This window comes from Struthio camelus, chromosome 25 (assembly GCF_040807025.1).
Source record: "Struthio camelus isolate bStrCam1 chromosome 25, bStrCam1.hap1, whole genome shotgun sequence".
Taxonomy (NCBI): Eukaryota; Metazoa; Chordata; class Aves; order Struthioniformes; family Struthionidae; genus Struthio; species Struthio camelus.
The window spans coordinates 5167718-5194889 of NC_090966.1; the positions used below are offsets into that span (position 1 = coordinate 5167718).

General features: G+C 41.3%; 1 protein-coding gene across 3 annotated transcripts; it reads left to right on the plus strand.

The window, feature by feature from the left end:
* Positions 1-292: 292 nt before the first annotated feature.
* ZNF652 (zinc finger protein 652) lies at positions 293-25700 on the plus strand. Of its 3 annotated transcripts, XM_068918911.1 has the most exons (7): positions 318-439; positions 15120-15353; positions 16926-18073; positions 22049-22196; positions 22542-22657; positions 24170-24314; positions 24782-25700. In XM_068918911.1, the coding sequence occupies exons 3-7, from the start codon at positions 17165-17167 to the stop codon at positions 25294-25296; spliced, it is 1833 nt and encodes a 610-aa protein (XP_068775012.1). In that variant the 5' UTR covers positions 318-439; positions 15120-15353; positions 16926-17164; the 3' UTR covers positions 25297-25700. The 3 variants fall into 3 exon arrangements, with proteins under 3 accessions (XP_068775010.1, XP_068775012.1, XP_068775011.1); XM_068918909.1 differs by lacking the exon at positions 15120-15353 and having other exon boundaries at positions 293-439; XM_068918910.1 differs by lacking the exons at positions 318-439; positions 15120-15353 and adding an exon at positions 526-573.
* Positions 25701-27172: the final 1472 nt, after the last annotated feature.

A 27172-nucleotide genomic window follows, 5' to 3' on the forward strand; every position in this document is an offset into this window, starting at 1 on the left:
CTCCCTCCCTCCCTCCCTCCCCCCCCCCCAACAGACACACACACACACACACACGGCACGGCTTCAACTCCCCCCCCCTCCCCTCCCCGCTCCCTGGCGCGCGCGCCCGCCCGCCCGTGCGCGTGCGCGCGGCGGAGTCGCGAGACTGGCTGCGGCGGCCACGTAGCGCTGCGGCGGCTCTGAGGGGAGCGGGAGCCGCGTCCGCCGGCGGCGGCGGGGCCTGGGCCCGAGGCGGCGGCGGCCGCTGCTGGAGCGCCGCGGCGGCGGCCGAGGGGGCTGAGCGGAGGCAGGCAGGGAGGGAGGGAGGGCCGCGGCCGCCCTGCCCTCCGCCCTCCCGCCTCGCCTCCTCCACCCGCCCTCCGCCGCCTCGCCTGTGCCCCCCTCCCCTCGCCGCCCGGCATGGACGGCGGCGGGGGCGGCCCTGCGGGCAGCGGCCTGGGTGAGTGTGGGCCGCCCGCCGGGCCGGGGGCGTCGTCGTCGTCGTCGTCGTTCCCCCCCCCCCCCTTCCCCTCACCTCGGCCTTCCCCTCGGGCCTGGCGGCAGCCGCGGAGCAGCGCTAGGCCCAGCCCGGGGGTGGGTGACGGAGACGGCGGGCGGTTGTGTGGTGGGGGGGGGCCGGGCCCGGCTCGCAGCCCGCCGGGAGGCCCCGGCGCGGCGGGGTTGGGGGGGGGGACGGTGCCCAGAGCTGCCCTGGCGGCGGGAGGGGGCTGTGCCACCTGCTGGGGGGAGGGGAGGGAAAGGTGAGTTGCACGAAGCAATTGGGGGGGGGGGGGAGAAAAAGAAGAAAAAAAATCTCGCCGCGTTTGGCAGCGCTGGGCTCCTCTGCCCTTTCTCCCTTTGCTTCCCGCAGGGGGGGGGGGTAGCGTGGAGATGTGGGGGGCACTGGCGACCCTCTCCTGCCTCCGTGTCACTCGCGCCTGGGGCTGCGCACGGCTGCTAGGAAGGAATAGTTATTAAATGCACTCGCTCCTAGGGCCGGAGTTGTCACCGGGTGAGCGAGGAGGTGAAATGCAGCCCCTTCCTTCCCCCCCACCCTCCGCTAGCTCGTCCTGGGTCTAGGTGTGCTGGGTCTAGGTGTGTGTAGGAAAAATGAGACGTTTCCCTCTTTTCCCCAGTCGTTTGGGAAGGTATCTCTTGGCTTTCGGAGCGTGTATCTTGTGGTATGCGTGTCCCAGGGTTTGGTTTTGTTTTTGGCTGTCTCCTGTGCAACTTTTTAGTCCTGCGGGTGGCTGGGTACAGGTACTGTTAGAATGAAAAGATGCGCTTCAAGGTAACGTTTCTCTTTGGTCATAATGGTCTTAGCAAAGTCTCTTCTTTAATTGTAACTGAGTTTTGGCATCTTGTGCAGGAGAAGTGATTTAAGTGAGAGTGAGGAAAGTCCTGTGGGCATAAAGGGTGTGAGGAATGTGCGTTTTTATCTTTCCAGGGGATGACCTGAGCTGTATTGTTCTGGGAATGGCAACGGGCACATGCTTTGTTGGCAGTGGTGTATGCGCCGTGAATCAGGAGAGCGATGGTGGGGTATTTGCGTGCGCCCTGAATAAAGGAGATGTAACGTGTGAGCACTGATTTGTGAAGGATGGTCTGGCGCACCTTGATTTGCCACCGGGCCGATTGACTGCAGCTTGATTGTTCGCATGTCCAGGTTCCCCTTGCGCGCTCTTTGCGCTGAGGCCTGCGTCTGGTGTGCGTTAAAACAAACGCGCAAATGCAGGACTATGGACGTTGCTGTGGTAGAAAGACGGTGGAGTTGGAAAATCTGATATAAAAAGGGTCTAGTATTTTATGGGAACACGTAATTTACTTCCTTCGCATGGGTCTAGCGTTATCATTGGTACTTACCTGAAACTCTCTTTCTACCTGTATGTGCGGTGTGTTTTTTTTGTGCTTTATACCGATTAATCGAGCATTTACCATATGGTTGTTGTGCTGAATGAATGAAGAGCCCAGTCCCTGCCCCAGCAGCCAACATTCAAGTTTAGATGTTGATAGTGAAGTTGAGATATAGAATAAACTTACAGTATAAACGTGTAGTTGAGGATATAAATTTTGAAAGCTTTTTCAGGAAGAGCGTATATTTGAAAGACAATGAAGTGCAAAATGATGAAGACTTTTTATAACTAAGGAATTGTATGTAACAGGAGGTTGGAGATTTAAGATGTTATTTATAATTCTAACTAGTCCTTGGCAAGTCTAGTGTTTAGAGGTACTATAGCATTTATTTGCAGAGACTGAGCTCTGTTGTATTTGGAAAGATCTGTAAATGTTTTGTGGCGTATAATTTGTAATATTGTAAATATTTGAAAGGGTTTTTTTAATCATCAAAACATTTTGATGGCATTATAGGCTTTTGTTGATTTATTTTAAAGGACTTTATTGATTATGTTTTTCTTGTTTAATGCTGATACAGAAAACCTTTGGCTGATGTTTCCTGAAGAGTGAGCTCCTAGCAGTTTTGTATAAAGGTTTAGTTATATATGAGCTAAGTTACAGAAGCAGTTTGTCAGGTTCTGTTGCGAGTGCAAGCTATTGGGATATTCTGTTTTTGCTCTCGTTGCTAGGATAATAGAATGTGAAAATCTCAGATTGAGAAGTGCAATTTCATCTGAAGGTGGAAAGTCTTTATAGACACAAGAAATTGCTTTCTTGATGCTTACGGGTTGAATATACTTTGTGTAGTGCTGTTCCACCTACGGCATGAGATGCTCATATAAGAAGCACTTGGGAAGAGTCCTTTGAGTTTGCACAACTGCATTAAGGAGAGATTTTTCAGTAAACAAGATCCGGTCCTTCGTTCTTGATACCATGTTTTCTATATCAGTGCCTAATGGAAGAGTGGTGGGTGTACCAATAGCATATTTGAGATAGGCAGAGGTGTATTTAAGGTGATTACAAAACTACCTGTCATCAATGACCTATTTCTATGTGGCACGCTATAATATGCTTTATCAAAGAATAAATTTCTTTTTCAACCAACACAAAAAGACAAACATAATTGGAAGACGGTGCCAACCAATTGAGAAGATTGAGATGTTCTGTGAAAGCCGGAATCCGTGGTTCATTATTGTATTTAAATATTGTATAACCATTCACTTGGTTACGTTCCTATGGTACGAAGCAGCTGATCGTGCTACAGTGTGTTCTGCTGCAAAACAGCTCTGTTCCTATGTGATTCAGATCTTGGCTTCTAAATGGAAAATGGAAGTAAATTTTAAAAGCAGGTGATTTTTTTGGAAAACATTAATTTGCATTTTGCTAATTCCTTGCTGTCTGTCTTTATTACTTTAAGATTCTGAAAAGTTGGAGGCGGGGGGGACGATCCCCCAGGAGGTCAAAAATTTGAGTTTTTTTTTATGTGAGGTCATTTTATTATCGGAAGTTAAACACTTCAAATATTAACACTGTTAATAAGCAGATAGATGGTGTCTTCACATGATACCATCCTTAATACATTGAGCTTCCACAAGTTGAGGAAGCACAGGTGAATTATGTCAAAAATGTTTTCCATAAGGCTCTGTGTTTTTAATTATTGGGAAGCGTGCTCCTGAACTACCTGTTTTTTTCTGTGGAACCAAATGCCCAACTTCCAACTGTTTCCATTGTAAATACGAGGCTCACCTATTTTAAGAACTTTGCAGCAACTCCTTTAGTGCATTGAAAGCCTAAATAAGTATTCTCTGTTAGCGTAAAAGGATGTTTTGTATGTTTTGTCTGCAGCTGGCAAATTTTATGCCTTTAAGACCATTCTTAATAAAAATATGACTTGTTCTTGACGTTGCAAACTCTTTTTAAATGCATATCCTTTTAAGTAAGCCAATGTGAGTCAAATTATATGCCGTTTTAGGCCTTTGCAGGATCTTTGTTTTCAGTATTTTGGGAGGTGGGTGGGGTTTGCTTATAGCTCTTAAGTAAAATTCATGTAGATCATGTAAAAAGTGAAAGCATAACAAGCACAAATTTTCTTAGTTCAGTTCAAACATCCATTATAACCTAAGCTTGTAGTACCTAATTTTCAAATTAGCTTTGCAAACGCTTAATTTTTCCAAGTGATCTTAAATTGGTGATTTTTAAATTGCTCCTCCCTCCTGAGAAACAATTGCATAGGGAGTGAAACTCTTGGCGGTAGCTCTGGTGCCAGCAGCTTAAACTCATTAACACAGGCAGCTTGCATTAGTTTCCTTGACACTTTCAGACACCCTTCCCTGAGGAGGTTTCAGACTAGTAGTTTTCACTCGGGAGAAACATTTAGCTATGCTAAGCAACTACCAGCACTTCTATGCTGTATTGCTCTCCTGTTTGTGTATTTTGAAGTTTTGAAACCTGATTCTTTTAGTGGAAAAGTGTTTTTAGGAATGCAGTGTGAAAGGCACGTCTAATAGAGAGTGGGCCTGCTTGAAGATGCATTACCAGTATTAGGATCCATAGTAACATTTGAGATGAAGCCTGTTAAGCCATTTTGTTCTGTCCCGGATACTAAATACGAGCAAACAGAAAGTTTTTCAGCTGGAATTTTGGAGAGATATTTATGGTACCACTGTGAAGGCAGATGGCCTGGTAGGATAAAGTAGGAGGGCTTTTTTTATAGCAGAAAATTTTATAGTTGAAAATTTACGGACAAGCATCCATTGATCCACATACCTCCTTTTATGGGAGTGTTGTACACAAAAAGTTGCAAATATTTGACTTGGAGCATAGCTGAATCTTGCAGGTGCAGAAAGCGTACTAGAACTTTGCTTTTTCTATGGCTCACTAGTCGTGTGGAAGACAGTAAAAATCTGTTCTGAACTCCACGTTTGCTTGCAAGTCATGCTTATTTAAGCCTTTTTAGTGCTTATGTGATGAAAGAGGAATTATGGAACGTGTCTTAAAAGTGCTGTCTGAAGACAAATTACATACGGTGACAACTGTGAATTTTAATGGTAGAAGGTAGTTTATTTCTAACTAAAAGCCTGATTGCTTTTAGTGTCCGGTAGCCTAACATATAGTAGATACTGTCAACTAGCAGTGGCACTGTAATTTTTTTAGCCATCTACTGAACAGGAGTATTTATGTTTTCTGATTGATGCAGATATTTTTTGCTAGATATGTTTTAAAGAAGCAGCTCTCCTTCCTGCTCACGCTTCCTTAGGTTTTTTGGTTTTGTCTTTTTTAGCAAATTACATTGTTTCGTACAGTGATGGGATCTTTGCCCTTAATTACAGACATTTTTTTTTTTCAGGCTACAAAAGTTAAGGTGCTGCTTATAGAAATTCTGATGCGGTCAGATGCACTGTCTTTCCTCTGTTTTGTATGCTCTGTCTCTGTAGGACGTTCTGTAAATTCCCAGTTAAGTGGTAGGCGCTGTGCTTAGATTTCCAATGTTTTAATTGCATGTCCCTTTGTTGGGACTTAAGTTGGGATAGGTGTTTAATGTACTGTGACATTAGTAGGTTTGGCATTATGAAAATACGAGTTGTGGTGTATAAAGGAGACTTCTGAAGTTTTAGGCAGAGACTGGAACGTATCCTAATAAATCATCATCACCCACGTCACATAATAGTGAAAATGGCTGCTGTGAATCTCTAGTTTGCTTTATTGTAATGTGCGTGTCTTGAATCATTCATTTCACACTTACTAGCTGCAGGACAAAATCTGTTAGAGTGAAATGCCATGCCGACTGCATTTTAAAGGTCTGAGAAAAATTATGTGCTGATTTTAATTGCAACTTTTTGTCAGGCAGTTTTGTTTTAATACGTGCCTTGTTGCATTTTTCTTCTTTTAGTTGTACCTCTCTAAACTCATTCCAACTCTTCTATTTTCCTATTGCAGCTCATAATTTTTGTTTTCTGATTTGTTATCCCTTTATCTTTTTTTTTACTACTGTGTTTTCTACTGCCTTTCCTAAACTTTTTTTTTAGACCAGTCTGTTTTTCTCTTTTTTTATTCCCTTTGTGGATTGTCATGGCTTTTTCTCTAACCTGCAGATTTCTTGAAGAAGTCACCTGCGTTCTTATCCTTGAAAAATTACCTAGCCCACTTATGGTGCTATAAAATCATTTAACATAATCTCTCCTGTGCACAACTGACTTCTATTATCCCACACTCCAAGCACTTCAAATCCAGACAATAAGATGAAGTTAATTATCTCTGCAGTCAGTGGACACTTTTCTTCTTCTCAATCTTTATTTGTGGGTGAAAAAGAAACATGATTGAGATTCTTACTGAGGTGCTATTCCCTACCTGGCTCAGGAACTTACCTAGTTGTTGTTCCTTTCTGTCAAGAGGGAGAAGTAAAGTTCTGGGCCTGTTTCAAATTTTTCAAGCTTTTTATTTTCTTTTTCCTTTTCTCACCCTAAAATTTGCTGGCTGCTGTAAAGGCAGTGCCTGCAGTATCTCTGTTGCTGAGATCTGGAATTCTTGCACCCACTGAGTTAGGTCCTGAGGTGGTTTCTACGCTTGTTCAGACTTTTACCAAGATGTGAATTTGACTTGGAGCCTGTAGCTCTGATCCTGCTATGCTAAAAGTACCTCTGTGGTTTTAGATTATGACATATCAGTAAAGGGAGATAACTCATATCTAAAAGAATATTTTTATAATCATAAGGCCTTGAAACTTATTTTTAAATAAAAGCAGGAGCTATGCAAAGGCCGAAGGCGTTTGAGAAAAATTCCCGTTTGCCACAGGCACTTGAAAACGCGTTATTTTTCGTCCTCAGTTCTTCAGCCTCATCTTTAAATTTGTTCTGCAAATTTGTTGTTGTGTTTGTGGTTCTCTTACACTGCTGTCTTATGGAAGTTGAAAGTTGGAATACACCCGTAGAACAAGGAAGGAAGAATTTCAGGAAGCAAGATCGTGTAATAGGCAATAGCATTCGCAAGGCTGCTCAGTGAGCTGGTTCAGAGAACTGGTCCAGCTGAAAATTAATCCCAAGGAAAGATTATTTTTCAGGCAGTCTAATTTCTCAAGGCAGCTCTCCATGCAACCCCAAGAATGCCAGTGCTGGCACACAAATAGGGAGAGAGGGTATTGCCTCCTTGACTGCCACACAATTAGATCAGGTTAAATTGAACAAGTAACTTTGGCCTTAACTGATTATTATCCTCACTTTACCCAGGAAGAAACTTAAATAGAGAGTAGAGATAAAGTTGCATGATAAATTAGTGGAAAAACTGGGAATAGAATCTACCATATCAGTGCAGAGTTTGCTTTCGTGCTTGAGAATCACACCTGTCAAACACAGGAAGGCTGAGATGAACTGCTGCAGTGGTGCAGAGGCTGTCATGATCATATGTTTTGGTGAGTATAGACATGCTGAACAGATGTTTATCTCTGCATCTAACTCTGGTAACGCTAGTGAGAGCACCTAGTGTAATTTCTGCCTGCAAAGGCAGAATCTGTGCAAACGAGTTTCTGGTGAAGTATTGTTGTTTGGTTCATGTTTCTTGGAATCTGCCAAATTTCAGTGTATTGCTAAGTGTGTTCTGTTAAATTATATACTATAAAAGGAAGACTACCTCTTTTCTCCGAAAGCTTACGTGCCACCTTTAAAACAAACTCTATGTATAATGTTTCAGAGCTTCAGTAGTTCAAAACAGTGATTCTCAGTATAAGCTACTGTACAGAATGGTTATTCAGGGTTTAAAGGAGCATTGTGACATTGTGCAAGGAGAAACAGTTACAGTAGTATAGTTTTAGTGTAGGCACATTTAGACTTTGTCAACACTAGATTACTTAAGCTTCTCAATAATAATTCCAGGCTGCAGTTCTACTGGTGAATCGTGCTTGCATAAACACGCATTTTTGTCTTTGTATTAACCACAGGTTAGCTAGAGTTGGTCTGAGCGATGCGACGTCTAGTGATTTAGTAGTTAAAGTGCTGCTAGCAGTTATAAAACTAAAGCTCTAGGCAAAATATAGATGTACTTTGGGCAGCTAGAGAGAAGGAGATATTGGGTGAAGCCCAGGTAAAGAAAAGAAGGAAAAGTTTCTTCTACTAATTCTCCATCAGCTCAGCATTTACCAGTATGAGATAGCAGTGAGTCATGCTCCTAGCTAGTGCATCTACCACTATGCAGAGGACAGCTGTGCAGCTGCTGCAGGCGTTTTTGTTGCTATGGAGGTTCTCACAAACTTATTGCTGTTTTCAGAGTCAAAATTACCTAGTGTGTAAAGAGCTCTAGATGAAAAATTGAGAGGGTTTTAAATGTATCTGTAAGCACATTCCAATGATGTGAGAAGAACAAACTTTATTTTAGAGAGATCAAATTCACACTTCTATAAAGCCTAAGGAGATTTCCCTGTTTAAACCACCTTTTTTTTTTTTCCATTACATTCCACTCTCAGCAAAGTTCCAAAATATTTAGCAGGTTTTTTTTTTTTTTTAAATAAACTAATGGGCTAGAAGTGAACAAAACGTTTAAAAAATAATACATTAAGCTGTGACTGAAGGAGTCTGTGCGTGTGGAATAAGTGTTGAACCTCCTGGTCTCAGCTAAGATGTAATTATTTTGAACGTTCCATTATTACGGTTTAAGAGATGATACGTGCAGTGATGCGTAGTACAGGCTGATCAGAAGAAAGCTATAACCAGGCAACAATGTATTACTAAACCTGTATGTAAGTTTTCTTAAATTAAACTCTTCTGTAACAAAAGCGAAGCTTATAGTCACCTCCGTTCTACGTTTTGCTAAGGTCTCTTTTAGGGCTTGCTAGGAGAGAAGTTAAGTCTCTCCTGGGTATAATTCTGAATGTAGATACTCTTTAAATTGGAGTATTTCTTGCCAAGTTAGTACTCTTTCTAAAAATGATGTTAGCTTAAACTGAGGAGAAACACCTTTCTTCCAGAATAAATGTCCAGACAGAAATTACACCTGTAAGCATTGTTTGGTGGACAGGCTGTTTAAATATTTTTTTTTCCCAAATCTCTCAACTGTTCGTTATCTACATATTCAAAGACACAGCTACACATCTACTGCCCCTTTTTCTGCCTCTCACTCTCTGGGAGGAAAAATTTTAACTTTGGAAACAGAAGTACAGATCTTTGACAGATTTCTTCTTTGTTTTCATATGGCTTTATGTTGGCTATATTGTTAGTGCAATCATTTACAGTAAGTTAGCAATGTTTAATAAGAAGTGTCATTGCTGGCATCTATAAAAATAAATGAACAGTTTAAAACCTTAGTGCTATTTTTACTAGTCTTCAAGAAATGCAAGCAGATAATGATGAAAGCAAGAGTTCTGAAAGCAGGAGTCTTGCTTCTGAACAAAATGCAAACAAGCAAAAAAAGGGATTTGGAGAAAGGAGTAGGCTAATGGGTGAAACAATTGTCCTTCAGTACCATGGCAGTGGGTCCTTTGGGGAACTTCTGGCACGTATTTTGATGAATATACAACTTTGAAGGGACAGATAAACTGTTAATGCAATCATATAAAGCTTTTTTTGCTTCATATATCTGTCTTCAAGGTATTTGAAGGCTACTTCAAGGTATTACAGAAGGCTAAGAAATGTGAAAGCTAGGTATATACAAGTGAGTGCCTACCATTGAGTGGTAACTGCCTGTTCTTGCTTTCTATTTTCCGTATTGAAAGAAACAAGACATGACAGAGTAGATTTGGATACAAGGAGGTTCCTAGTTTAGTCACAGCTGTTTAACTTTTGAGTGATGTGTGTACCTTCTGATGTTTGTTAAATGTATTTGAGATAGTAGGAAAGACTTAGACTTTTAATTTGAGAGTATATGGGGTGTGCTAGAACTTATTGCAAGATGGTTTTGCCTAGTAAAATAAAATGTTGGGGTTTATGGCTGTCATATCTAAAGCTAATTTTACTGCCAATAGAAAACTTTCAGCTTATTGCAAAAGCTGAGGGATTATAATGCTGCTGAATTCTGAAATGGCAACCTCTTAAACTATTTTCTGTGGAGATAATACTTGAAAAAATTCCAGATTCACAGTTCTGGAAGTCACTGGTTTGAAAGCCTTTGTCCCTCAAACCAGATTTCTAGATAGAGCCAAATAATTCATCTTAAGAAATGGAAAAAGCCTGAAGGTTTTTTTATCCCAGTTTTTGTTTTAGCTGCAGGCTATTATAGGAGGCATTTTCTGGAATTGGAAATATGGTCTGTTTCATTTTTCCCTTAGGATGTTAAATACTTACAGGCAAATAGCCAGCTCCATACAGTGAAAATATGTTGCCTGCTGAGTTAGCAGGATACCTTTCATAGATTATTTTAGGAGTTGTCAAGGAAAATAACCGAAAGATGGGACAGTCTGGATTCTGTCCTCTCTCTTCAAGCTTTCGTATACCATTCCATTAAATGTACTTCTGGCCCAAACCTTTACTTTGAGAATGGGACGCTATTTCTTCACTCTTTGTTTCCCTGCCAAGACTCCCTACAATATTTTCAGTTACTGCTAGCGTTGGGGTGGTTTTTTTGATGTGCGTATCAGTTTGCTTAGCTGTACCACGACTAATCCCTTGGAGATAGAGATGCCCAAAAGTGCAACACACCTTTCATTTCACCAAAATACAAGCCACAGTGACCATTTGATGTCTAACCTTTTGTATGAATTGATGGGAATTTTTTTTTTTTTTTTTGGAGCTCGCAGTGAAGAGAGAGTTAGGAATATTCTGTTGTTGTCACAGAACAGTTTCTGGAATTTGATTGTGAATGCTGTTTCCAAATATCATCTTGCCACGTTAGACTGTCTTCCCGAAGTTTGTGTCAGCTGCACAAAATTGGCTTTCTGATACAGAATATAGGATTACTCTTCTCTACTTTCATTTATAGCTCCTCTAAGCGTTGAAGCTATAATAGATACCATCTCTTAGGTGGGTATTACAAGTTGCTGACATTTAGCCGATAAGAGTAGGCTGTTGGTTGCATTCAGTCTTTTCATTCTGCTTTTACATTGGCAAAGACAGACTTAAGTACTTCTCCATAGAAATGCAAAAACTGTGAAGACTTGCTGACTGTGGCTCTGTCTTAAGATAGAACTTACCACTTCAGAAGAACATATTTTCAGTTTTTTGCCTATAGAGCAGCTGAGATGCACAAGAAAGGAATGATTGTCTGATGATATAAATAATTCCCTCTTGTATTATAGTTCTGATTACTGTCCGCTGACATGATGTAACTTGTACCAGATGTGTTTTCCCACTACTAGGGAATTGCTATGCCTGTGCACTCTTCTGTTTTCATGCACCTGTTCTTCAAACTGTGTATTTAAACTTTTTCTGATATGCTCTGAAATATTGCTAAGGTATTAAAATGTAGGTGGCGGGAACCTTTTAGTCAAACACTGTATTTTCAAGCTGCATCCACAGTGATTTCTTCCTAATATGCTATTCAGGATTCACAGAAAAAGAAGCCTCGTTTCTTAAGGACTGCATAGCGCTGAGCTACAGTGAAAACTCATGAAGGTTTTTTTATTTTTAGGAAATATACTGCAGGTCTTTGGGTAGTATAATTAAAGCTAGGCTGTATCTGTGAAATGAAAGTTATATATGGTGCATTTTCTTTTACTTCTGTTGTGTGTGCAGATGAAATCGATGACTTGAAATTGATTAAGGGCTAACAGTGATTAGTATGAATTAGGGATACTAGGCTTTTTTGGTGATGGTAAGCAAGAAATTAACAGAAGGCCTAAGTGAAAGATCACACTGCCACTTACCTCTATGCTTATATCCATCAGAATGATGCATTCTCTTATCAATCTTTCAAAATAAACACAAATGTGCCAGCCAGCTTATCACAGTTCTACTGTTTTTTCTTTATCCAAAGAAGGTGACTAATAGGTGTGAAAGTGTTTTACTTTGAATGATATTGCCCTTTTGAAAGGGTTGAACTGCATTGTTGCATTCTGAGTTTAGCCGTATTAGAAATTTCTACTTAATAAGTTAACTTTGATCCAGAGCCTGGGAAGCAGAGAAGCTGGCTCTCTAATTTCAGTTAGAAAATTGCACGATGGTCAGCATATACCGTGTCCCAGCTTTGACATAATGTTGGACCTGTGTTAAATTAATCAATCACCTCCCAACCTGCTACCACTGCCTTACTCCTGTTCTCAATGTAGTTTCTTCAACAAATACTTGACTAATTTGAAATTGGTGTGTTATCTTAAATAGTGTAAATGGTTTATTTATACACATGGTTGTTTCACCACTTGTAAAGTGCATGCAAATCTGGTTGCCCTAGGACTTAATGCAGCTGCTGAATTGTAGCTTCTTTGTAACCAAAGGACATTCAGGATTCTTAACAACTTCAAATTGTTAAATGCATACACAGAATGGCATTGCCTTTAATCATAAGGCGGTCTCCCCCTCCCCTTAATTGCGAGTAGTACTTTCTTAACTGTAGCTGGAAAGAAATCTTGTTTTATGGAAAATAAAATTACACACTGCAAGATAACCTTTTTTAGACGTTCCCACTGAACTTGATGCACTTTATAGTTGTCTTTATGCCTAAATGGCAGAGTGGAAACCTATTCATGCCACACAATGCCTCTTGATTGTATCCATTAAAAAGTTGTTGTTAAACTGAGATTTGTCTCCTCTTAAACTGAAGAGGTTAAAAAAAAAATTGGGGGGTTGTCTTGTGTTTGAAGATATAGATATAGCTCTTGTGTTGTAAGGGAGGTGTGTAAATAATTCTTAATGCTCCTACAAGGTATGCAGTGTGTATTTTTTCAGTGCTGCAATGTTATCTGTGACTCAGATTACCCTACATGTTAGGCACTGTATACTTTTGGGAGAATAATTTTGGCTTGGTGGCTTGTGAGCTATATTAAAGTTGAGAGCACGTCTTACTGTGCCAAGTTGGAAATGGAATCTAGTATAAGTGGATTATAACCAAAAATTACATTCTGTTTCTGTCCTAGAATGCTATATTACAGCAAAGAAAGAAAATAATAGTAGATGGCTAATAATCAAATGCATTGTTAATACTGGACATTGACTTTTGCATTTGTTTTTAATAGTATTCACTTTTCACACCGGAAGTAGGTGAGCTGCAGGAAACCCCCCCACACACACACGCATACCCCCAGCTCTTACCCTTCCTCCTCTTTTTCCTTGTGGTATATGTAAAACTTATCCAAGCAAATGCCGCTGATTTGTGAATTTAGGCATGGGTTTTTTAAAAGTAATTTTCTGATCCTTATAGCTATCTGGGAAGAGTGGGAGGAACTTCCAGATGTGAACTAAGTAATAAACCAATACAGTGCTGTCTTTGTGTCTGTAGACAAGTCAGTCTTGTGCCTGCAATGCTTCTCCTAGACTTGCCAACCTACAGCAAAGTGAATTAGACCAGTGTCTGTCAATTTTCAGAGCTAATATTGATAACTTTCTGTGGGCAGCAGTTAAACTGGTTTAAAAAAAAAAAAAAATTAGGCCACTGTCACATTGACCAGGAGTGGCAGGGTCATGGTTGTGGAGTGCCCTGCAGTGCCGCCTCTTTCCTTTTATGGGAGCCACCAGGAACAGCTCAGGCAGAAAGAATGGACAGTTAAGTATACATCTGTGGAGCTGGCAGCCTGTTTATGATAGTAGGCAAACAGCTGTAGGCCGTGCAGGGGTCAGTAGCTTACAAGGAGCCTTGATATGCAGAAACGACTGGGCAGCCATTTCACTAATGACCAAGTGTGGGGTGACTTTTTTTTTTTAATGTCAGTATCTACTTTGGATGGATGCTTGCCAATAGTTAGATTGTATGTCCTTGATACAGGTAAGACTAAAATGTAAGACTTCAGGCTGGTCCATCTCTGTTGTAGTAAACTAAGGACATAATTTAAAAGTCATTAACTTCTAGGCATGTTGAACTCGGTCTGTATTGATTCAAAGACGTTTACTAAATCAAAGTTGAGGCAGGTAATTGTTTTAGCGTTTCTTGCTGGATAATTTGTTCTATTTTTAGTACAGATAACATGAAGAAATGTGGTGTTTCTTTAGAAGTAGCGAAAGCATTGTATGATATGTTGCTCCCACGTACGCATGCTTCCTCCACCTACACATTTGTCTGCAAGTTGTTTGCGCTTTTTTTTTCCTCTGGGTTTGAGCCTTTAATATTTGAAGGCTTGCATACCTTTCTTGTATAATCTCTGATTACTAAATGTTGCATATACTTAATACTTTCATTTTATGTTCACGATACAGTTATTCTTCAAAGTTTAACGTCTTGTTATGCTGCTTCAAAAGTTACTTTGAAACTGGCTATCCTATTTACATTTTAATTGGAACCTCTGTTGCTCCCATTTGTAGTGGGACTGGAGTTCGATCTGTGAGCTTGAGTTGTTCAGCAGCTTTGGAAAAAGTAGATTCACTTGGGGAAAAAAAAATCGCAAACTACTTTCTTACGTTCAGGATTAGGAAGTTAAGAAAAAATTGTTTTATTATAATATTTAAAGCACTGCCTCTCCGAGCTGTCAGTCTTCTAATAGCATGTTGTTTGTATTAAATGTGTGAGGAGGACTTTGCTTTACCAGCTGTTTCACTGTTAAATAATCTTGTTCGAAAGTTGTGGGTCCCTTGAGGGTAGCAAGCGGTGTATTCAAAGTGAAAGTAGGTTACTGTTTCTGCAGAGTGAAGTGGTTTTAAGACCAGATAGCTTTGATAACTCGGAATGCGTCCCTTTGTTTTTTGAAGTGGTAATATGTTCATACAAAGTGGTTTATTACACAGAATATTCCTTAAATGTGCAGAGGTGAAATGATGGCAGTGTGTGTAAACAGACTATTTCGATGTGCAGTAAGCCAGGGGGGAAAAAAAAAAACAAAGCTTTCTTTTCATGCCACATTTTGTGCTTTTTCTGGTGATCTACCAGCAGAATTCTGAGAGGCTCCAGGTTACTGACGTAACTTGTGAGAGATGCTTAATCTGCAGAGGAAATAATCAGGTATCGCTTTCTCCGTGACATAGTGATTTTCTGGGGCTTCTGAATAATTCATTAAATTTTGTTAAAGGAAAAGCTAAATAGTGGGTTTTATCATGCTCACTGCTTTCTAAGGGTCTTCCTGGGTATAGGGTTGTTAATTTTGGCTTGTAATCACAACTAGTTTATTTCGTTATTTACTAGCTTTTCCATCTGAATGTTACTTGTGATCACAAGCCAATGTTAACAGCCCATCTCCACCTATTTCCTAGCCCAGCTGGATCTCACCTCCGGAGTTTGGAAGCTGCGTCCGAGAGCCTGCTGAGGATGCAGAGTATGCAGCGGCAGGAGAAGACCCTGCTGTTGCGCTGCAGTGAGCCTGTGTCTCTAGGATACTCTGTCAGGCATCTTCAGGGTGATTTCTGAGGGCCTTTGGAAAACTTGGAGAACTGTCCAAGAATCTAGTTAATTAACTTTACGCTGGTAATCAGAAGATTGGGTTATTGGTAAGTCGCTGTGTCCAGACTGTCACTTCACAAACGTTGCAGGGCAGAGTTCAGCCTCTTTTTAATTATTATTATTCAAACCACTGAGTACAGTAAGATCATCTCCCATTTAATTAAATTAATTTCAAAAAGGAAAATTTCAAAGCTGCCATTTTCAGCCATTCTGTCAGAAGGTGGTGGAACAGTTAAAATAGATAAATTGTATCAAAATGTATTTGATATTAAGTTGCTGTATTTGTAGTGTGGAGACTATGTTAATGCAGTGTGAAATGGAAGGAAATTTGTCATACAAATCTGTATCTGTAATACTGTTTCGAGTTGTTTGCTTTTTATTGTTGCTGCTCCAAGAATAATAATAAAAATCACTGTGTGATTCTGCAGCATCAAAGTGTTTTATACCTGTCTGCTGGACTTTGCCCAAGGCTGTAACCTCAACCTCAAGCAATGTTTCAGACCCCAGTAGTGAGGATATGTTTTTCTTCATATTTAGCCGCTTGATTCATCCGTTTTCTCTTAGGGCCCTTCTCTGCCCTGTAGTCATGGGATGTCTCTGACTCTTAATGCTTAATTCTCTCCTTCTGCAGCCTCTACTCACAGGTTTATGTCTGGCTGTCTTGTCTGGTCAGCAACTCCAATGTATTTCTGACTTGATCCACGTAGCTAAAAGTCTTGGCTTGGTGTTCTAATACTGTGCTACTAAAATGTAGTTGTCCTGGTGAAAAATAGATGTGAGAGTTTGATTACTTGTATTTGTTAGGGATCGCATGGTATTTTTTGCAGGAGGAAGTAGTAGTGTCCTGGTGAAATTCCAACTTGGATGACTGCAAGTGAAATTTAGATGGGCAAATGTAATATTGTTTGGCTACTGCCTTGAGAAATAAGAGGCTGGGGGAAGGGAGAATGAGACAAAAGAATGAGTGCCTTAAATCAAGAGGCTGTATGAGGAATCTCTGGGGTGGAAAGAAGCAGTGGACACAGTGTTCTTAATCTGATTTAGTGCTGCAAGTTGAAAATGTTTTCATTGAAACTCTTCATGCATATCTACATTAATGGAATGTCGTTTGGTATACAAACTTTTTCATATATCCTGCCTTCTGGGTAAGGATGGGCCCTCTCTGGCAGGTACAGAAGGAGAAGAGGTATTTCTGTGTAGCAGTGCGCCTTGTTTGATGGAGGCATTAAGGGGGTGTAGAACAGAGTCTGTGGGCCATCAGTGCTCCAGGTAGTCCAAGAGAAACACAGATCAGCATCTTGGCCCACCTTGATGAGGCAGGTGGTAATCTTTGGCAGGTGAAGAATATTGTCATTTTTAAATGACTGGCATGCCTTGGTTTCCTTATGTGAGGATTCTGGTACTAGTTCTGGTCCACCGAAAAGGTGTACGTATTGGTGCCTTAGTACCAATTTTGCTTGAGGTAGTGCTACAGGACAGTTTCCCCTCAAGAGATTCAGCTCATAGACAGTATATCCTGTGCTTTACCTCAGCGGTACAAATTCAGAGCAGAGCAATTTGGTGAACGTTTTAACGATTTTTTTTTTAATTGACCATGTTTTCTGTGTTGTCTTTTGTAGATAAAATGTTCGGCAGTTCGTTGACAACTTTCTTCAGAAGAATAATTACTACTGCTCTGCTCTTGCCATAGTACCAGAATTCTGAGACCTACACGTCCCTGCTAAACACCAGCAGAGAATCCTATTTTGTCCATTCTGTGTAGATGGAACAGGCATCGGTCTTGACAGCCCATCCTGATTTAAAGCTGCTTACTTGGTTTTCTGGGATTAAAGGTGCTCAATGAATCAGAGCCCCCCAAATGAGTCAGACAGCCAATTCTTGCCAACAGTTGGTTGAAAACTGTGCCGCCCATGTAGCAGGGATGGCGCAAGAGGACAGTCGCCGTGGTCAAGTGCCACCCACGTTTTATCATGGTGCCAGCCAGGAACTTGATCTGTCCACCAAAGTGTACAAGAGAGAGTCAGGAAGTCCTTACTCGGTGTTGGTGGACAGCAAAATGAGTAAACCACATCTCCATGAAAGAGAGGAGCAGCCATATTTCAGGGAAAACAGATCGGTAGGAGAGGTCCGGGCTGTGAAAGAAGACAGAGAAAACTCTGACGACTCTGAGGAGGAGGAAGAGGAGGAAGATGAAGTGACTTACAAAAGGGAGCAGATTATAGTAGAGGTAAACCTTAACAACCAAACATTAAATGTATCAAAAGGGGAGAAGGGTGTCCCCTCCCAGTCCAAAGAGACTGCTGTTCTTAAGACCAGCAGTGAGGAAGAGGAGGGTGACAGTGGGGAAGAGGCCACTGAAGACAGTAATGATGAGGAGGAAAATGAGAGGCAGAAGAAAAAAGAGAAAAGAGTGGAAAAAGTTAGTGTTGCACAAAGGAGAACAAGGAGAGCTGCATCTGCTGCAGCAGCCACAACTTCCCCATCACCCAGAGCTACAAGGGGTCGTAGAAAGAGTGTGGAGCCCCCCAAACGTAAGAAGAAAGCTGCAAAGGAGCCCAAGGCACCTGTGCAGAAATCAAAGTGTGAAGAGAAGGAGACTTTAACCTGTGAGAAGTGCCCCAGGGTGTTTAACACACGCTGGTACCTGGAGAAGCACATGAACGTCACTCACAGGCGCATGCAGATCTGCGACAAATGTGGGAAGAAATTTGTTCTAGAAAGTGAGCTGTCCCTTCACCAGCAAACAGACTGTGAAAAAAATATCCAGGTAGGTTTGTTCACCTGCTTGCCAGATTTCCGTACCTTCTGTTGTGCCCTGGATACAGCTAGCGGACACTTCAGAGGGGGAAATCTCTTATGCAGACCAGGTTCTGACCGAGACCTTGTCTCTACTTATCAGCACTTTTTGGTGTCTTCCAAAAGAAGTAAGTTGCAGGGAACAGAGTGCGCAACTGCTTGCTGCTTTAGCAGAGTTATTCTAATATTTAACCACATGTTGGGGAAAACGAAAAACTGCTTTTAACACCTGTCAAACTCAAGAATATCTGGCCTGAAAACAAGTGCGTTTGCTGGGAAGTACTTTGACAGGATAAAGCCTGTTTCTTCAGGTGCTGAGCACCTGCAGCTTATCATCACTAGTTTTAAAGTGAAAAGTTTGAGTGTCTTGAAAATCAGTCACGTAGTATGTCCAGGTAAAGTTTCAAGGGAGAGCAAAATTATGACAAGTTGCTGGTGTTGGAATCGGAAGGGTGTAAAATACTGGAGAGGCAAGCAGGTGAGAGAGAAACTAGTGAAGTCAGTGAAGAGATAATTACATACAAGTAATTTACAGTAGTGTTCATGTGTGAGTATGTAAGTGTATGAACTCACGGACTAAATCCATTCATTAGCCTGCCCTGTCCCCAGTGGAAAAAGCTCAATAAATCTCACTGATAGTGTAAAGGTCTCTGGTCTTTCTCAGCAGAAGATTTGCAGCTTTTAATTTTATACAACAATGGAAGCCTGTGTTGTAATAGAACCACTTTAAAATGTAAGTTGTGGAAAGAGTTTCAGAGTTTCTGATTCATCTGTGGTTTGTACTTTGCTTGTAGGCATCTATGTTCTCCTGTAACTGGGGGCACTGTTGTTTTATCTGGCGATTTGAGCATGCTTTGTTGCCTTGTTAAATTAGGCAGAGTGTTGCCACCTACTTCTGAAATAATTCCACCGGCAGGGTGAAGCAGCTTGAGTTCGCTTTCGGTGCAACTGAAGTGTTCAGAGATCGTAGGGCAACAAGTTTTTTGTCTATCCAGTGAGACTTACCAGAAGAAGGATTTAAGATTTTTGTTTGTTTGACCGTTGAAATGTTAAACCGAGTTGGTATTCAGTTCCTACTGTTGTGGGAGACAGTTGAAATATTTATTGCAATTTCTCTTGGCAGTACAGCTCAAACGCAGCTATCACTGCACCATTTTTCCTTAGGTTTCAACTCATAGGAGGAAGGCTGAAGAAAGGAGTATAAGTTTTGAGCATAGCTAGCAAAATCTGTAAACATTCCAGTATGTTCTAGTTTCTGCCAATGAATTGCAAAAAATCCTTGCACTTTTTGAAATAAGTATTTTGAAACTTTAGTGTGGCAGAAAACATTTAAATATAAATTTAAGGAATGCCCTGCCATCCATGTGGCTCGTTGGCCACTTAGAATCTTATGACATTAAACAGGAATGTATGAATAGGTTGAATAGGTGTGATAGAATGGAGAAGCATCTGTAATCCCTGCACTCACATGCTTCTAAGGGGTTACTGATCAATAAATAAGTCTTTTGACACTTGCTATTAGTAAGCGCAGCTTACTGAGCAAAGAAACCGAATCCTGCATTTTGCTGACAGTCAACTCCAGTGAGACTTGCGTGCACTGTTCATTAAAGAGCACCGCAGAGCTCCAAGCTAGCTTTGAGTTAGGTGGTATGTAAATGACTGCACCTAGTGTTTCCGAATAAAAGATCCCACTAAAGCCTGTTGCAAAGAAAGTCTGGGGGTTTTTTGAAACGTGAATGAAATACAAGCCTTGTCTGTGCTTAGTACCTGGGTGGCTGCCACAATGTGAAATTCCTGTTGCCAGCATGATGTATTTGGCGTTTTATATTCATGTACGTTAACTAGTTCTTTCTGTTATTGTAGTTCTTCTAGACTCTGGTTAGAGACCTAGAGTTTGCTGAGTAATGGGCGTACAAGCAGAAAACTTAAAAAGATTTTCTGTATGCTATAGGCATATATATTTCAGTAAAACAAGGGAACTTTTATGTTATATTAAAGTGGAGCGACGTAGTGACACTAACTAGAGCTTTGCACTGGCTGTGTTGATGTTACTATACTCATGCAGAAATACAGCCTGTAGATAATCCCTTACATTCCTTTGTCGAAAGTAATAGGAAAAGAAGAAATTATATCCAGTACAAGAAGCATCAGATCCAGAAATTCTCTCAAGTATTCCTAGTGCCAGAAGCACTGCTTGTCGTCTTCAAGTTCTCTTTATAAGCAAATATTCAACAATTATTTTTGTCTGGCCTAACATTTGGAATGTGTTTTACAGCTGCCTGCTTTTTTTTTTTCTTTTCATGTCCTCTTACTCCTTTCAGCAAATGTAAAGTTTTACGTTAACGTAGGGTTTAATGTGTCCATGAGAATATGGAGCTTTGTCTAGAAAAATCCTGAATGCTTTCATTATATAAGTGGTAATTGAGCTGATAAACATGGCTGGCACCTTTCCAAAGAGAACCTATGGCTATATCTATTTCTTCAGACAAATTCTTTTTTTCTGTTTTGCATCCTTTCAAAATTAGCACCTTCACAGAGTTTATATTGTTAGACTCTTAATACTGGTGATCTAGGCTACTTGTAGCTGATGATCATAAATGAAACTGTAGACTGACTGTTTCAAGGGCTCAGTTAACCTTAAATCAAAGGGTTTTTGATCATTTCTTAGCATTACTTCACTCTCTAGGGTTTTTTCCCCATGGACTACAGTTTGCTCCTGACACATCTCCAGGTAGGTACTTTCAAAGGCAAAGGATCTCCCCGGAGTCAGCATGGTGAGTGGTGTACCAGAGTTTCCAGGCCTGCAGAGATTGGGAGCACAATGAAAACAGCATAACTTGCCTATGCAGAGAAGGAACAGCTCAAGCTGATGGAAGGCATAGTATTTGCTAAATCTGCAGTGAACGGCATATAGCGGTCCTTCCTTTGGGGGAAGAGGGTAACTGACAGGCAGAAAAGTGGAGATGTACCAAAAAACCCCCCAAAACATCCAACAGCCAGCAAAAAACCAACAAACCACAATTCCTTCCTCTTCACTTCAAAGATCAAAATGACTTGGTATCCTCACGTATACTGCTCCTGTCAAGTTTCACAGCTAAGTTTGTTCTGGAACTCTGTTTAAAATAAGAGGTGTGTGAAAGCCTGTGGATCCTGCTAATCACTGACTTTCTGGACATTTTGCAGTAGTTGTGGGGTGAGATTAAAATGTGCTTTGCATATGGTCATGTTAAACTTTCACTGCTACTGATATGTATGAATGAAGAGTCAGCACATGAAAGAAACTTGCCCTGCTGTATGAACTGCGTACCGGAGTCTCCACGTGGACAAGAGCTGTGAGGTGGAAGCTGTCTTCCAGCAGAGGCAAAAGAGCGAACGAGCTTTGTCTAATTCACAGGTTGTTAGACCTGGTCTTCCAGGGGTCATAGTGCTCATGAGAAAGACAGGACCTGGACATGCAGTTGGGTGTCAAGGCAGCTTGGTGGTGTTGGCCTCCTCAGCCTCCGGTGGCTTGCTTCTTCCCGGAGGCAGCAGGGTTTTGGATTACCAGCAGCCTCAGTGCCAGTGGAGTCTTTTTTCTCCTGTGTTGGGACCTGCAGTTGAGCTCCCTGGAAGCTGCATCCAGCTATACATGCTGTTGTGTTTTGGAAATAGGTTAGTGCAGTAGCTGTGGTGCTCTTCAGACTTTGGCAGATGGCACCAAAATGCAATGTGCTAACACTCTCTCTAATCCTACCTGATTTGAATTGTAGACTTTGCTTAGTGTATGTTTCAACTGTAAAACAGTAAATGTAAACTGAAGTACAGCTGATAAGGTATACGGCATTTGGACTTATTTTGGGTTTCTTTTTGTTATGCAAGAGGAAGATACGTGGCTTAACTCCACAAACTCGAATCACTGGATCTTTTCTAATTTTTAAACTTCCTTATGTTTGTCCCATTCATTCAGTGTGTCTCCTGTAATAAGTCATTCAAGAAGCTCTGGTCCCTCCACGAACATATCAAGATAGTCCACGGATATGCAGAAAAGAAATTCTCCTGTGAGATTTGCGAAAAGAAGTTCTACACCATGGCCCACGTGCGGAAACATATGGTTGGTGAGTTATTGATTGGTGCTTCTGTTGGTTCTGCCTCACAATTTGTCTGTGTGGTTCTTAACTCTTAATTGCTGGTTTTGGAGAACAGAGGGGGGGGGGGAAAGGCAAATTCAGTTGTCTGAGCTTTAGCCGTAGCTAAAAGTTCAAGTTTATAGTAAGCTAAAAGTTCAAGTTTATAGTAGGAAAGCAAGCAAAGTATATTCACGTATGTGTGTACATGTGTGTATATATATGCACAAGCTGTATAGTTCTGATCATTTTCCTGCTCGGTGTTCCAGACAGAATTCTGGATGAAGAACTGTTTACATTTTAGTAACTCTTCTCTAATGTAATATTTTGTTGCAGCACATACAAAGGACATGCCATTTACATGTGAAACCTGTGGAAAATCATTCAAACGCAGTATGTCTCTCAAAGTACATTCCTTACAGCATTCTGGAGAGAAACCTTTCAGATGTGAGGTGAGGCAGCAACTTTCAAATTAAAAGGTTTGGATATGGTAGCATAAGATATGGAATTAGTAACGCTGTCAGTAGGCGTATGTGTGTTCTGTCAGTGTCCATAGCAAAGCCAGTAACATTGTACAAATTATGGTAATCCTCCCCCTGCTGCCTGGTGACTTGAGGCGAATAGAGCTGGCAAGAGCGGAAATAAATTACTGCTTGATTTTTCACTTGTGGGGGAAAAACTATGGGCAGAGAGGTGATGAGTCCTTAAGTTAACAGGAGAGGGAGAGAAAAGCCATCCCCTTTTCCTGAAACCTGGAACGAATGGAAACAAGCGTTTTGATTTGTGTCTGTCTCTCCTCATACAAAAACGGAGAAAAGAGCAAAGTTTATCAGTGCTGCTGTGAGTGTTAAAAGGAAGAGAGAAAAATGGAAGAGAGGAGAAATTCTCTCACGCTCTTTGCAGTTGGAGAAATAAATGAAAGTCAAAACTTGTCCTGCAAACCAGATCTCACAGACTTAAGTCTGAAGATCAGACTTCTGCAAGAACATTGTTTACTTCCTCTACAGTAGTTCAGAGACTGTATGAAGTAGGCTGTAAAGGCTGCCTCTTAGTGTGTGTGAGAGGATAGTCATCTGTCACATTAGCGGTTATTGCAAAGTGGTTTAAAGTTCTATTTAATCATCTTTTAGAAAATTACCTCTGTGAAGTATAAGACAGTACTCTAAACTGGGCGGGTGGGGGGAGGATCATACTAGTGCATTCCTGTGTATTTCTGATTTGTAATTATATGCCTGTTCTAGGCAAGGAGATCGTATGGGATGGACTTATGCAGTCATATGTCTGGGGCAGATAATGTCTCAGTCATGTGATGGGGATGCTTGTGGGCTATCACATGATGGAGGCAGGCCTTGGTGGAGAGCCCTTCCTGTTTCCACAGCGGCTCACCCTGTCCAAGGAGCGGAGCACAACTGCTGCAGGACACGTAGTAGTAATGGCAGTGTTGCAGCCCCTAAGAGTTGTAGGGAGAGAAAATACTTCACGTTAAACCAGTAGATAATAGTTGGAAAACAGACTGGCTTTCAGAAGAACAAGCCTGCGTTAGAGCTGCTGTCGGTTTTGTTGTGCGAGTAGAGTCCTCTAGTGGACACGCACCATAGTCCAGCAGAGATTGCTGGCAAAGCTGCAAAACCTCCAAATGATACGTTAAGCCAACAGAAGCGCTCTTCCGTTGGCATAACCATGTTTCTGCCAGGGTTTTGCCAACAGCTATGTCAGCTGAAGGTTGTGACTGTTCCACGCTCCTTGCCAAGTTTCCTGTGCCAGCAGAATTTTTAGTACAGACCAAATTCTAGTCTTGTTAAATAATTTAAACTCCTTGTTTGCAGAGTGTGAGGGTCCTTACGTGTACTAGTTGAGGTATTCCTTTAATTCCTTCACATAATACGTTTGAATGCTGTCCCACGACCGCTTTGCTTCCTCATGCGTGATGCCTGAATATCATGGCTGCCGTCTGTCTGTTGCAGAACTGTGATGAGAGGTTTCAGTACAAGTACCAGCTGCGTTCTCACATGAGCATCCACATTGGGCACAAACAGTTCATGTGTCAGTGGTGTGGCAAAGACTTCAACATGAAACAGTACTTTGATGAGCACATGAAAACACACACTGGTAAGAACTTTTCTTTGATAAGTACGGTCACTTCCAGGGCAAAAACATGCCTGTGCTTCCATTTATGTTACCTCCCTTGGAACTTGTGATCAAAACTGCTCTCCAGCCTAGATAAATCCGAAAGGAAAGGTTAATATAGGTTAACTTAACGGTTGCAACAAAAGAACTGTCTGTAGTCATGTGATTCACTGTGGGGGAAAATGAGAGGTTAGGCTTACTTGTTATTTGGGTTTGAAGGAACTCCTTGCCAAGAGCCTTGTAATAGAATTTTCTCGTGCTTCACAATCCAAAGGTGAGAAAGGATTTCATAAAAACTGGGGACTTCTGTGGAACCGTTGTCTCTTTGTTGGCTGAAGGTAGCTGTCAGAGTAGCTTTTTGTAATACTCACTTTGTTTGCCACTTACAGCTGAAGTAATTACTAGCAGACGTTCTGTGCCTGACTGATTGCTGTGTCCGTGTTCTGCAGGAGAGAAGCCTTTTATCTGTGAAATCTGTGGGAAAAGCTTCACCAGCCGCCCAAACATGAAGAGACATCGCAGAACTCACACAGGGGAGAAGCCCTATCCATGTGATGTGTGCGGTCAGCGATTTCGCTTCTCCAACATGCTCAAGGCACACAAGGAGAAGTGCTTCCGTGTTACCAGCCCTGTTAATGTGTCATCTGCTGTCCAGATCCCACTGTCCACAACTTCTCCTGCCACCACAGTCCCGGCTGTAGTGAACACGCCCACAACCCCAACCCCACCTATCAACCTGAACCCAGTGAGCACACTTCCTCCACGTCCCATTCCTCATCCGTATTCACACCTTCACCTACATCCTCATCCTCACCATCCACACCATCTTCCTGTCCCCCCAGTTCCTCATTTACCCCCTCCTCCAGCTCTTTTTAAGAGTGAGCCTTTAAATCACAGAGGCCAGAGTGAGGACAACTTTCTGCGGCACCTGGCAGAAAAAAACAGTTCAGCACAGCACCACTAACATCTTTGCTTCCTGCCAGCTATTTTCCCATTTTTATGCACATGGAAACATGCCCTCGTGGAAGTACAGAGGGTTAGTTGGTGAGGATCCTTGTCTCTCTTTTAGCCCTGGCAGATGGTCCTGATTTTCCCTGGAATCAATTAACAAACAAGGAAATTCTGTTTTGGATCAGCAGTGGCCATCTGAACCTGGGAACCAACAGGACTTAAACCCAATTTGCTTGCATTTTACTGGTGACTTTTATAAATTTCAGATACTGAGACTTGTGGAATTTTATAATTTCATATCAGCTGATGAGGTATGCTTGCTTTTATATCCTGGACTTCTCCTCAAAGAGGAGATAGGCCTGGTTTTCTTTGTACTAATCGGAAAGGCTGTGAGATTAATACAGAGCATTAATTGTATCACTGTGTATCGTAATGAATTCTTTTCAGCTTTTGGTGCCGGCTATGGAGTGAGCCAGCCACGTATCACAGTATATTTGAGCATTATAGAGAAAGACAAAAAATTTCTTGTTTGTGTAGCTCTCCTAACACACTCTTTATTTTACTACAGAAATTATTTTAGAGTTTTTTGTATAGACCTATTTAGTAGTCTGTTTCTAAAATGAAATGTATTTCAATAAGCGGTGTAATTTTTTCAGTGTAGCTGGACCTATGTTGTATAATAGATAAATTTTTATAATCATCAAAATGTGATTCTTAAAAGATGCATATAGCTTCTATAGTTAAAGTTATTCTTACAACCATACGACTTAAAAGGTGCTTCGGAGAAGGAAGGAACCCAAGAGGTCTCTGGAAAGGTTGCCTCAAAAGTGATGTTGATTTCAGAACTTTACGTAATTTATTTCAGTAGGGCTTTTTTTTGTTTTGTTTTGTTTTAAACCTTATATTTCCCTTTTCACAGTGTCTCTTAAGCTTATTGGACAAGGACATGGAGATACTGTATTCCTCCTCCACAAGTTCTGTTTAGTTCAGCTGGAGTGAGGTATGAGGTGGGCTAGAAAGGGAGCTCCTTACCCGTAGGGACCCACTGGCTCATAAATTGAAACTCGCCGGTTAACGAGAGGTCTGACAGCAGAGAGAAAATGAACCATCTCAAGTCAGCCAAGTGTCTTTTTCGTTTATGTGGGAGAGCCGGTTTTAATGGTTTTTCATGGTATGATTTTAAGTTGGGGATCATATCAAATGCTGCTCTTCAGATTGCTTATTGGAATTCCTGGAGTTGTTAGGAGAGGGGAATTAAGTGAGATCATAAATGTGGTGTTTCTGACTGGTTGATTGTAAGAGTGAGAAGACAAGTTTGAATGAGACAATGGTGTTTCAGTTGCATCGTTAAGAAAATGCTGATAGCACTGTATGTACCGTGTGAAGCTCTATCCCATAAATGTAATGTGCATAAAATTATGGGATGATTTCTAGGGGTCGTAGTCATACTTTGGCAAATCTAAATTTTGCAGTTGTAGGATAGGAAACTTTGAATTGTAGGCATGTCACTGTTTCATAATCCTGGGAGGCAATGAGGGGTAAATGACAAGTTTAGTGCAGGGATGGTGGGCTGGAATGCCAAATGTATCTGTTTTAACCAGTAAGTAGCTGTTATTTTTCAGGTTTGTATTTCTCTTTGACTAAAGCTAAATATAGCAGCATTATGCAATCTGGGTAACTGTTGCCACCTTCAGTGAAGAGAGAGGCCCAAGGCAATGTACTGTAAGTCCTCTTTTCCTTAAAATTCCTACTTTTCTGTGCTGCTTTTTAAATTAAATCCCACCAAACTATCCATCCAGAGACTCTCATAGGCAGATGTCTAACTTGCCATTCTGCTTATTAATGAACTGGGGTTTTGTGGCTAATGGGATTAATTTCTTTCAGTCTTC